At 39.7% G+C, this 11,900-nt stretch overlaps 1 protein-coding gene across 2 annotated transcripts; it reads left to right on the forward strand.

Moving 5' to 3' along the window:
- Positions 1 to 6,186: 6,186 nt before the first annotated feature.
- On the forward strand, positions 6,187 to 11,511 carry LOC146491032 (sodium-dependent phosphate transport protein 2B-like). Of its 2 annotated transcripts, none has more exons than XM_085152083.1 (13): positions 6,187 to 6,335; positions 6,737 to 6,788; positions 6,880 to 7,014; positions 7,108 to 7,236; positions 7,361 to 7,504; positions 7,762 to 7,873; positions 7,963 to 8,158; positions 8,247 to 8,342; positions 8,578 to 8,689; positions 9,169 to 9,336; positions 9,589 to 9,705; positions 9,788 to 9,912; positions 10,523 to 11,511. In XM_085152083.1, exons 2-13 carry the CDS (start codon positions 6,743 to 6,745, stop codon positions 11,069 to 11,071), a joined length of 1,929 nt encoding a protein of 642 aa, XP_085008209.1. In that variant the 5' UTR covers positions 6,187 to 6,335; positions 6,737 to 6,742; the 3' UTR covers positions 11,072 to 11,511. The 2 variants fall into 2 exon arrangements, with proteins under 2 accessions (XP_085008209.1, XP_085008210.1); XM_085152084.1 differs by having other exon boundaries at positions 6,278 to 6,335; positions 6,741 to 6,788.
- The last annotated feature ends 389 nt before the right edge of the window (positions 11,512 to 11,900 follow it).

Raw genomic sequence — 11,900 nt, forward strand, 5'->3', positions numbered from 1 at the left:
TATATTATAGAAGTATTTTCCAGACCTTTAAAGCCTTCAGAGTATCGTCTTCAGCATTTAAAGTACCCTGTGTGATTGAAATCTGGCAACTGGCTTATTTATAAGGTTTTCCAACTTATTTGATAATGATAAAATCTTTGGTCCCACACACAGTGCAACTGGAGCCATACCCCTGTTGTGGGATGAAGGTCCAGTAATGAGAGTGAAGGGATTTCTAATGATTCAACCAGAAATTGAGCCAGCCCCAGATAAAAAAAAAAAAGACTTAATTGAAAAGAGACTGATCCCTAATTATTTTAAAAAAGAAAAAAAAAAGCTAATGCAGGAAGGCAAAGACAGGTAGCATAGTAACACACATGAGAATAAAAAAAAACATCTATAAATACCAGTAGGTATACACAGAGGAAATGAGACACGGGTGGAAACAATTAAGACCACACTGAGTAACACCAACCATGAGAAAAATTATCTTTCAAACTTAGGCAGTAAAAAGAGCCCAAAAAATTAACAGTAATAGCCAAGGAAGCATATGGGCAACACACAGGTAACTAGAAACACAAGTTCATTTATATGGAGCACATTTAAGCACAACAATCAGTGAAACAATTAGGAAACACTTGGGGAAAACAAAATTACAAAACAGCAACACAACATAATTAAAAGAATAATTAAAACATAATTACAAAACACAACCAACTGTTAAAACAGTTACAGAACTTTTTATCTAACTTTCTTAATATTATCCAGCTTAGACTAAGCCAGTTTTGCCCAGGCCTCACAGCACCTCCTCCAGGTTTGACAGAACACATGAAAAGGATACTTCTTCTCCTTCTCACTTTGATCTCATGTTTCCATAAAGCCTTTTCTGGCTTCTATGGAGCTATTATCTTGTAATGCAGCCTCTGCGATTCTGGTGACTCTTAACTTGTTGCAGACATTTATGGATTGTGATAAACCTGAAGTAGATGCCACAGAGTGTTTATCTTCACAGCTCAAAAACAACCTTCAGCTGTTTCAGCATCTGCATTCACATCTAAATATTAAATACTAATATTAAATACACTTAAAAGTACATCTAATGTGTGTAGTTCAGCTGTTATGCTGCAGATGGTAACGTTGGAGCAAACTACAATAGCATTAAACCCACTAAGTACCAGGAATTAATACAATCTAATTAAACTTTTTAATTAATTTCCTGATTGTATTTTTTTATAGTGTGTGTTTAAGTTACACGAATAAAACGTGTCTCTAAAAATAAGCTTCTTCACAAAACAAGTGCACTTCTATAGAGTGCATACATGTGTTTCTACCGGCAGGACTGTTGTTGATCGAGTGCACACAGAGCAGAAAACAAGTAAACACTTATTAACCCTCACTTCAAATTCATACAGTCAGCTCAGCCTTAAACAAACACTGTGTTAACTGTGTGAGACCAAACATTAAGGCTTCCAGGTTTGCTTTTAACCATGACGCCAAGGCCAACCTTTTGGCATTTATATGCCCCCATCTACTGGTACACGTGTGAACTTCATTTCATAGAAGCTCCATCCTGGGGACAGAAAAGAAGAAAAGAGGATTAGGAGAGATTGTGCATTGACTCCTGAGGGGGGAGACCTGTAGACACAATGTGAAAATATTTCATCACTGCATGTTTTTCAGCTAAAAGTATGTGTAGTTTTAAAAAGGTGGCTAAAGTGCAAATACAACACAATGTATCACTCTAAATTTTCTGCAACAGTAAATGTTTGTGTTGCGTATAAAGCTTTTATGGTTCATATTATGAAAGCGGCCCCTTTCTCATGGATGTCACATAGCATAATGTCAGCTTGATTCATATTCATTTATTTATATTGCATGTGAGAAATTAATGAAATGTGAGACACCTAAGTCCTGTGAGATAGGCACTACATACAAAACAAAAGCAATTAAAGCTCTTTCTTCAATTTTTCATGTTTAGCAAACAAAACTCACTTTTAAGGAGACTTAATAAAGGTTTGCACAGGGTTTTTTATATTGTGAAGCACAATAATACATCTCATCAAAGAAACTGTGTCTCAATCATTTTAAATCTAAAAGGTAATTCATAATATAAAAGCATCATACTGTAAGCTAACAGGCCAACAAGTGTTGCTAACTGAGTAGCGGCTGCGACCAACCAATGCCCAACACCACATACAGTATACCAAGTAACATACATCAGAGAGTAATTAATGTTTCTACAGAGGCTGCTCCATCAGACACAATGGAAATTTGCACACAGCCTCTGATAGGTCCATTTTAAGATGCCTTGTATCCATCAGTCTCAGTCCACACTATGGCCATGTGGAGGCAGCAGGGTCTCACTCAAGTCAGTGCAAACACAGTGGTGTTAGGCTACTTTCTTTCTATTAAGGATTAACTGCCGTTTCATGTAAGATGTGAGGGGTTTTCCTTTATTTCAGCAGCTCCAGACACCAAATGTTGCCCTCTATCTCATGCAAACAGAGGCTTTCCATGCTGCAAAAGGTCAGTGTGAATGATGTTATTATGATGATCAGTCTTCCAATAAGCCAATTTAAATACAACTTTAGTGTTTGAACTTTTAAAAAGTCCCTCTGGAGTAGTAAGAAACCTTTAGATAGACACCAACCATCCATCACACCGTTGCTTTGGTTATAACCTTGACAGTTGCTCAGGTTTACCACCTTCAGAGATTTAACCAGTCAGAACAAATTCTAACAACAGTGTTTTATTGTTTTATAGATTGCAGCTTACTCACAGTTAGTACTTGAGGGCGGCCTTCCTTGGCCATAACGAGAGGGCAAACTATGACCCCCTGTGTGTAATATATATATATATATAATATATATATATATATATAATATATATACAGTGGGGCAAAAAAGTATTTAGTCAGCCACCGATTGTGCAAGTTCCCCCACTTAAAATGATGACAGAGGTCAGTAATTTGCACCAGAGGTACACTTCAACTGTGAGAGACAGAATGTGAAAAAAAAATCCATGAATTCACATGGTAGGATTTGTAAAGAATTTATTCGTAAATCAGGGTGGAAAATAAGTATTTGGTCACCTCAAACAAGGAAAATCCCTGGCTCTCACAGACCTGTAACGTCTTCTGTAAGAAGCTTTTCTGTCCCCCACTCGTTACCTGTATGAATGGCACCTGTTTGACCTCATCATCTGTATAAAAGACACCTGTCCACAGCCTCAACCAGTCAGACTCCAAACTCCGCCATGGCCAAGACCAAAGAGCTTTCGAAGGACACCAGGAAAAGAATTGTAGACCTGCACCAGACTGGGAAGAGTGAATCTACAATAGGCAAGCAGCTTGGTGTGAAAAAATCAACTGTGGGAGCAATCATCAGAAAATGGAAGACATACAAGACCACTGATAATCTCCCTCGATCTGGGGCTCCACGCAAGATCTCATCCTGTGGGGTCAAAATGATCATGAGAACGGTGAGCAAAGATCCCAGAACCACACGGGGGGACCTGGTGAATGACCTGCAGAGAGCTGGGACCAAAGTAACAAAGGTCACCATCAGTAACACACTACAACGGCAGGGAATCAAATCCCGCAGTGCCAGACGTGTTCCGCTGCTGAAGCCAGTGCATGTCCAGGCCCGTCTGAAGTTTGCCAGAGAGCACATGGATGATACAGCAGAGGACTGGGAGAATGTCATGTGGTCAGATGAAACCAAAGTAGAACTTTTTGGTATAAACTCAACTCGTCGTGTTTGGAGGAAGAAGAATACTGAGTTGCATCCCAAGAACACCATACCTACTGTGAAGCATGGGGGTGGAAACATCATGCTATGGGGCTGTTTTTCTGCCAAGGGGACAGGACGACTGATCCGTGTTAAGGACAGAATGAATGGGGCCAAGTATCGTGAGATTTTGAGCCAAAACCTCCTTCCATCAGTGAGAACTTTGAAGATGAAACGAGGCTGGGTCTTCCAACATGACAATGATCCAAAACACACCGCCCGGGCAACAAAGGAGTGGCTCCGTAAGAAGCATTTGAAAGTCCTGGAGTGGCCTAGCCAGTCTCCAGACCTCAACCCCATAGAAAATCTGTGGCGGGAGTTGAAAGTCCGTGTTGCTCGGCGACAGCCCCAAAACATCACTGCTCTTGAGAAGATCTGCATGGAGGAATGGGCCAAAATACCAGCTACTGTGTGTGCAAACCTGGTAAAGACCTATAGTAAACGTTTGACCTCTGTTATTGCCAACAAAGGTTATGTTACAAAGTATTGAGTTGTATTTTTGTTATTGACCAAATACTTATTTTCCACCCTGATTTACGAATAAATTCTTTACAAATCCTACCATGTGAATTCATGGATTTTTTTTTTTTTTTTCACATTCTGTCTCTCACAGTTGAAGTGTACCTCTGGTGCAAATTACTGACCTCTGTCATCATTTTAAGTGGGGGAACTTGCACAATCGATGGCTGACTAAATACTTTTTTGCCCCACTGTGTGTGTGTGTATGTATATATATATATATATATATATATATATATATATATATAAAGATTTCATTTTGTTCTACATACATTTTTAACCTGTGTAGGGTAAATTCAAACAAATTTGGCGCTACCTCCTTAAATAAAAGGCTTGAATTTAATTAAAAGGGAAAAAACTGAGCTGATGTAATCGAATTAAATTTAACTAACAAATGAATGGGTTTATTGTACGTGACGTCAACCAACACATTTTTTTCCATAGTACATTTAAAACTTTTTAAAAGTGCAGAAGACGAGCTAGACACACTGTTAAACAGGTGCTGCCAAACATCTAAAGGGATCCAAATCTAGATGGAAAAATAACCAGTAACCAAACCGGATTTTACGAATAAGGAACTCTTAAGGGAACCTTTGAAATTCATTTTCAGGGAGTAAAGTTCAGTCTCAAAAGAAAACACAATCACCTAAGCAAAACAAGCCAGTCCAAAATTTACCAGAAAATCAGCAACTGCTCCGGGATTTTCCACGGTAAAATCTAAACCAACAATAACAAGCTGGGCAATAATTACCAGTAGGAATTTTGTTCAGATTACTGGAAATTTATTTAAATAAACTAAGATCTCTAGGGCTGACTCTTAGCATCAACTCAGTGAACCCTTTTTTTTATAAGCTAGGTAGTTATTATTTTATTGCATGGTGGGAGTAACTGTAATATGATTGTTGGTTAATCATTTGCTCATATTCACACCAGTTATTATAATGCAGTGCATCGTTAAAATCCTATCTCTGACATATCTCTCACTATAATCTCAGATTAATGTAGTGACCAATAAAGACAGGCAGGTAAAAGACTGTGTGTGTGTGTGTGTGTGTGTGTGTGTGTGTGTGTGTGTGTGTGTGTGTGTGTGTGTGTGTGTTATCTAAGAAGCTGTAAACCTGTGCGTGGCTGAGTGGGTGGCATGAGCGTATGAGTGTGTGCAGACAAATGCTTGGGCTTTTGTGGATGCAGATAATGGATGCAATTACAGTTATATTTAATATTACTTGTTTTAAGTTCTGTTTATGTTACAAGTACAGTTGCGATCAGTCGCTGTTGGTTTAAACTGAAATAAGATCAGTGTGTTACAACCCGTGATCCTTTAATATAGTAAAATATTTAATGACACAGTGCATGGCATCGTGGAAAGACCAGGGGATCAACGCGATGACTAATTTTCACATAAATAATTGGTTTATCTGAAGAATGATGAAACCACCTAATGTTAAAATAAATTATCAAAAAGACAAAATTCCAGATGGAATTTTGAAACTTAACTTGCTTTTATTGCCATATGAGAAGAATTGCCATTTCATGCCACCAGGGGGAGCATGTTTGAGTTCGTTACACCTGTACCCCAGCCCACAGACTGAAGACAGGTGGAAACTTTTTGTTTGTTTGTTTGTTTGTTTGCGTGTTTGTTTTGCTATAAGTTCAGTAGACGGTTAATAGTAGACATTGTCAAAAAAAAAAACAAGGTCATTAAAAAAAACTTTCTTTAGAAAGACGAGTAAAAAATAGACAAATTAACACCAAAAAAAAAAATCCATCTTTCCCCCGTTGAAAATTGTGAAATGTGCCAGTCTTAATTTTTAGTCCCTCAGAAATTCAAGTCATGTCTAACTGGGTTTATCTGCCCCCGCCTGCAGATGCAGCATGCCTGCTGCACATGTGTGCGTGATCTTTGAACTGTCAGCACCGGGTGTGCGGGTGTGCTCTCCGCGCGGCGCTATAAAAGCAGCACTCAGCCTCGGAGTGAGCAACAGGTAACTCAGGTGAAGCCTCCTGCTCCCCTCTCACAGATCTGGACACAAAAGCGCTCCGCTGCAGGTGCGTACACCGGCTGCCATCCTTATCTTTCTCGACAGGACCGAGGCCACCTGCAATCTTGAGGATATTTGCGAGAGACAGCTGGAGGATTCAGTGGCTTGCGTTAAAAATATCCGCTATTTGGACAGATGTTATTGCTGATTGTCTTTCACGGGTGTAACAGTGCTACCACTATTGTGTTTCTTTGTTGTCTTAATTATGATCAACTGCTGAGCAGATACAGATGTGGTAAAGCTAGAATTTCATCTTGGATTACGCTGACTATTGCACAGCTGCTTAGTGGACAGAGTAAAAAGTGTGATAGATTGTTTTTGGGGGATAGTCATTTTATTTTTGAAAAGGTGAATAATACAGACTAACACTAAAACTATTGAAACTCTTGACTTCTTTCTGTTTCTCAGATAGTCATGGCTCCTAGACCAGAAGTAGAGGGAGATAACTCCTCCTCTATCGGTATGTCCTTTTCTTGTGGATACTTTGGACCTCCTCAAACTGTTATTGCAACTTTAGTTTCTCACAATTTCCCCCGCAATCCCTCCCTTAGATGAGAAGTCTCTGTCTAAAGAAGAGCGTCTCCCACCGGCTTACTCCACTCTGGTCCTGGTGAAGGAGAATGAGGAGGCTGCGGAGGATCCCTGGGATCTCCCAGAGCTTAAAGACACTGGGGTCAAGTGGTCAGGTAAGGCAGCACGCTTTTGCGACTGCTCTATACAGCGTGGATCTCTTCACAATGCCAGACTGATTCAGTGCTTTGTGTCTTTTTTGCTAACAGATCTAGACACAAAGGGGAAGATTTTAAGAGTGTTAACCGGTATTGTGAAGCTGGCTCTGCTGCTTGGACTTCTCTACATGTTTATTTGCTCACTTGATGTTCTCAGCTCTGCTTTCCAGCTAGTGGGAGGTAAAACAAACAAACAAACAAACAAACAAACAAATAAATAAGCAAACAAAAATGAACCACTTCCAGGTTATGTAATGTGCATGGAGAGCTGTATTTTTACCTCAGTGTGTGCGTGTGTGTACAGGCCGAGCCGCTGGTGACATCTTCAAAAACAGTGAGGTGCTAGCTAACCCTGTGGCGGGGCTGGTGATCGGGGTTTTAGTCACAGTGTTGGTGCAGAGCTCCAGCACTTCCTCCTCTATCGTGGTCAGCATGGTCGCCTCGGGACGTAAGTAGAAATACATGGAAGAGGCATGTGCACACATTTTACAGTCCGGTATACTCAAACAAATGTGTCGTAAACTCACAATAGAACCTCTAGGTGACAGTTTCAAAAATGCTTATTCTGAGAAACAATCTAAATGTTTAATGTGTGATATTTATATATAACAGTATATAGTGACTAACACTGCAGTCACTGTTATATAACAGTGACTGCAGTGTTAGTTTATTACACGTGAATGAAATGTCGATTATCTTTTTCAGTACTGGAAGTTAAAATGGCAGTGCCAATCATCATGGGAGCCAACATCGGAACATCTGTCACCAACACTATCGTGGCTATGATGCAGGCAGGAGATCGGAATGAGTTCCGCAGGTAAACGACAGCATGCAAACATAAAGATATTACACTAACTCCACAAACTGTTTCTAGCAGATGTTAGACCGAGTGTTCTTGTTTTTCAGGGCATTTGCTGGTGCTACAGTCCACGACTTCTTCAACTGGCTTTCTGTCCTGATTCTTCTGCCGCTGGAAGCTGCCACAGGCGTTCTGTACAAAGTCACCAAACTCATCATCGATTCTTTTCATCTCGAGTCCGGAGAAGACGCCCCCGAACTGCTCAAGGTCATCACAGACCCTCTGACAAAATCCATCATCCAGGTAACTATAAGATGTTAAGGCCATGTTATCAAGATCAAGTATGATTGCCATTTTTAAAAATTATAAAAAAAACTGTTTCTTCTCTTAGCTCGACAAATCTGTTATCTCTGCAATTGCCATTAATGACCCGGTTGGCATGAACAAGAGTCTGATTAAAAAATGGTGCAAAACAGAGACCAACACGGTAAGAAATCAGCAAGACCTAGTTACAAAACTAGTATTTACAACTGTAAAAACACACATAAAGCTGTGGTTAGATCAGGTTTTTCTCTTGATGACTAATGTTTCCTTGTGTTAGCTCATACTTTCTAAAGAGGTTGAATGCTGCTTGCAGTCACTGAAAGATTACACCGCACAGCTACAGTAGCCACTGCGTCGAGGCTTGCTTTTGTTCTTATACTTTCTGCTTTCTCTTTCAGACTTTCTGGAATGTGACAGTGAACACCTGCCCACCAGGTGGCATCTGCTGGGAGGAAGGAAACCAGACTTGGACCCAGATGAATGAGACTTTTACCAATTACATAAAGAGATGTGAGCATACATCCATGCCATTTCTGAAGGGGGGAAAAGAAAATTTACAAAGCAATTAGGATTACCTGATCTGCTAAAGCTCGGTGAAATATGAGAGAGCCATTCGGCCACATCAACCTCTTTAGACCAGATTCTCCGAAGCTGAGACAATGACCACCTTTGAGACGTTACAGTGACTCAGCAAATACTCTCCCTTAACCCGTCTACCTCCTCAATAGGTCCATTCATGTTGTTTGGCTGAAGTGTCACATGACCATAAAATGGATCACTTCTTCAAAGCATGCTGTTTCCAGTTAAATTAAATGGTTTGGTGCTTGAAGAGGTTTTTGTTTAGAAAGGTTTTTGTTTACATTTACATAAAATCATAAATTTGTGTAGCTTATTTCACAATTACAATTTTTCTCAATTCTTAGTGTTTACAAGAGCTCGGTTTACCAGAGTTTACGCTAAATGTCTGTCTCTTTCACCATCCTTTGCAGGTAATCACATCTTTGCTAATACGACCTTGTCAGAGTTGGCCGTGGGCCTCATTCTGCTGGCTGGGTCTTTGTTCGTCCTCTGCACCTGTCTCATCCTCATCGTCAAGCTGCTCAACTCCATGTTGAAGGGCCAGGTGGCTGTGCTGATCAAGAAGGTGCTCAACACAGGTACAAAACCAGCAACAAGCTTTTTGCATGTGATATTCAGCCTGTTTGATAGTCAGCACATCTGCTTCTGTGATGATGCTTGATGAGCGACACAGGCACAGCCTTCCTGTTGCTTCTGGCTCACGTTCAGGTCGAGCGGTCCTGTTGTGTGATGGAAAAAGCTCAGGCACATTTACTATTGAGAATGAAATGCTTGTTTTCTCTGGTCATGTAGATATAATGTTCACATCATGTGTTTCTTTTTGATGACAGACCTACCCTTCCCCTTCACCTTTCTCATGGGCTATGTTGCAATCTTGGTGGGAGCCGGGATGACCTTCCTGGTTCAGAGTAGCTCTGTCTTCACCTCAGCTATAACTCCTCTTGTTGGTAAGCCGTTATTACACCAGTTTTTTTGTTTGTCTTTTTTAATTGCCACCAGATCTTATATTTTGTTTATCTTTTTTGTCAGGTATCGGTGTTATTAGCCTTGAGCGAGCATATCCTCTGACGCTGGGGTCAAATATTGGTACAACAACAACATCTATACTTGCTGCTATGGCTAGCCCTGGAGAAACACTAGAAAACTCTTTGCAGGTAAGAAACAATTAAAAACTGTTCTCATATGCCTGCTTACAGCTATGCTAGGTGATGCTCATTGGTCAGTTGGTTCAGACTATAGACTGTTTATAAAAGAAGGATGTTGCCACAGTGATGTCACTCAGTGGTTTGTGGAGTTTAGCTAGCAAACCCAGTTTGCCCAATTCACCAAGAATCACTCACCAGGTCTAAAGAAACTGTCAGACCTTCACAGCAGTCTGTGTTATTAGACAGGCTTTAAGCCTTGAAAAAGTTAAATGTGTGAGATGTGATAAAATACAGAAATAGCCTAGTGCTTATTATGAAGGGGGGAATTATCCACCGTTATAGAAAATGCAGTGTTTGGCACTACTCTGTCAGCACCACTTACACGACAACATTTTTGGTTTTCAGTGAGACAAAATTATTTTGATGCATTTGCACAGATATTCCAGCTTTCCAAGTGATGCATTACAATAACTTCAATCCCTTTAAGCATATATTTATCAAAAACAAAACGAAATATCTTTAAAGGAAAATCCATTTATTATATCCATCCTTTATTTTTTATTTGAAATCACACAGTGGTTGTGTTGTTTAAATCCAATCTTTCTATGCTTTTTTCTAGATTGCACTTTGCCATTTCTTCTTCAACATCTTTGGCATTGTACTGTGGTACCCGATCCCTTTCATGCGGTTGCCCATCAGGTTGGCAAGAGGGCTAGGGAACAAAACTGCCAAATATCGCTGGTTTGCTATCATCTACCTGATTTTGGTCTTCTTGGTTTTCCCCCTGACTGTCTTTGGTCTGTCAATGGCTGGCTGGAAAGTACTGGTTGGCGTCGGTGTGCCTTTCGTTGCTTTAATTATCTTTGTGATCGTTATCAATGTGATGCAATCTCGCTGCCGACGCTTCTTGCCCAAGTTCCTCCGTACCTGGGACTTTTTACCCCGGCCCCTGCATTCGATGGCCCCGTGGGATAGCATCATTACCTCAGCTTCAAGCTTTTGTTGCAAACACTGCTGCTGCTGCTGCAAATGCTGCAAGTGCTGCAAGAAAAAGGAGGAGGAGGAAGCGATTGAGACGAGCAGGAAGCCAAGTCTGGAGATGTACGATAACCCAGCCATGTCTAAAGATGAGGACACAAAGGAGGCCACTAAAGGAACACGATTTTAGTGTATTTAAGTTTAATTTGTATCTATATGCAAAACTAAATGCAATAATGTATTTATGATACACTTGTAATTGTTCATCACTTCTCAGGTTGTGATATATTATTGATTCCCTTTTAATGGGCGATACAGTGAGCATTGTAGTGAACACTGGTGGAGAATATGAACAGAAGTGTTGCACATATTATGAACTGACCATGTGATGTTTAGTTTTATGATGTTTTTTAGTAAAACATCATACGATTTAATGCTGGTAATATCTTAATTATGGATGGTTGTGAATGTTATGAGTTATTTTTTTATTTCATAAGACACGTTGAAAGAGCCTTAAGTTTTTTTTTTCAACATTTCAAATACAGATGTTTATTGTAGCATTTCAAATGTATCGTTATTAGCAAATTTTATGTTATCCCTCAGTATTTAAGACTTTTAAGAAATATTTGTAAATAAAAAATTGCTATTTTTAAAGTGCACTGTTGTCATTATGTTCATCTTGTTATCGCACTGACATTACACAATCTTATAGTCACTGATACATGTATCAGCTTATCTGATATTCAGCTCACTCTTGTGCAACATGTACATTCAAGGGTACTAAATATAAGAAAACACACATTTTCAAGTGCATAATTGTCACTTTTGATCTAGTTTCATCACTTATGTTGATAACATACCCAGAATTCCAAGTTATTTATAGTTAGGGATTGGACATTTTTATCTATTTGCAGGACAGTCATGTTTCATGAGAGATCACAGGATTCATTGTAAGGTTGCAAAAAGAAAAAGTCGTGCTGTAGCTGGGTTTCATATCTGATGATCCTTAGAACAACAAG

Source organism: Neolamprologus multifasciatus, chromosome 23 (genome assembly GCF_963576455.1).
Source record: "Neolamprologus multifasciatus chromosome 23, fNeoMul1.2, whole genome shotgun sequence".
Classification (NCBI taxonomy): domain Eukaryota; kingdom Metazoa; phylum Chordata; class Actinopteri; order Cichliformes; family Cichlidae; genus Neolamprologus; species Neolamprologus multifasciatus.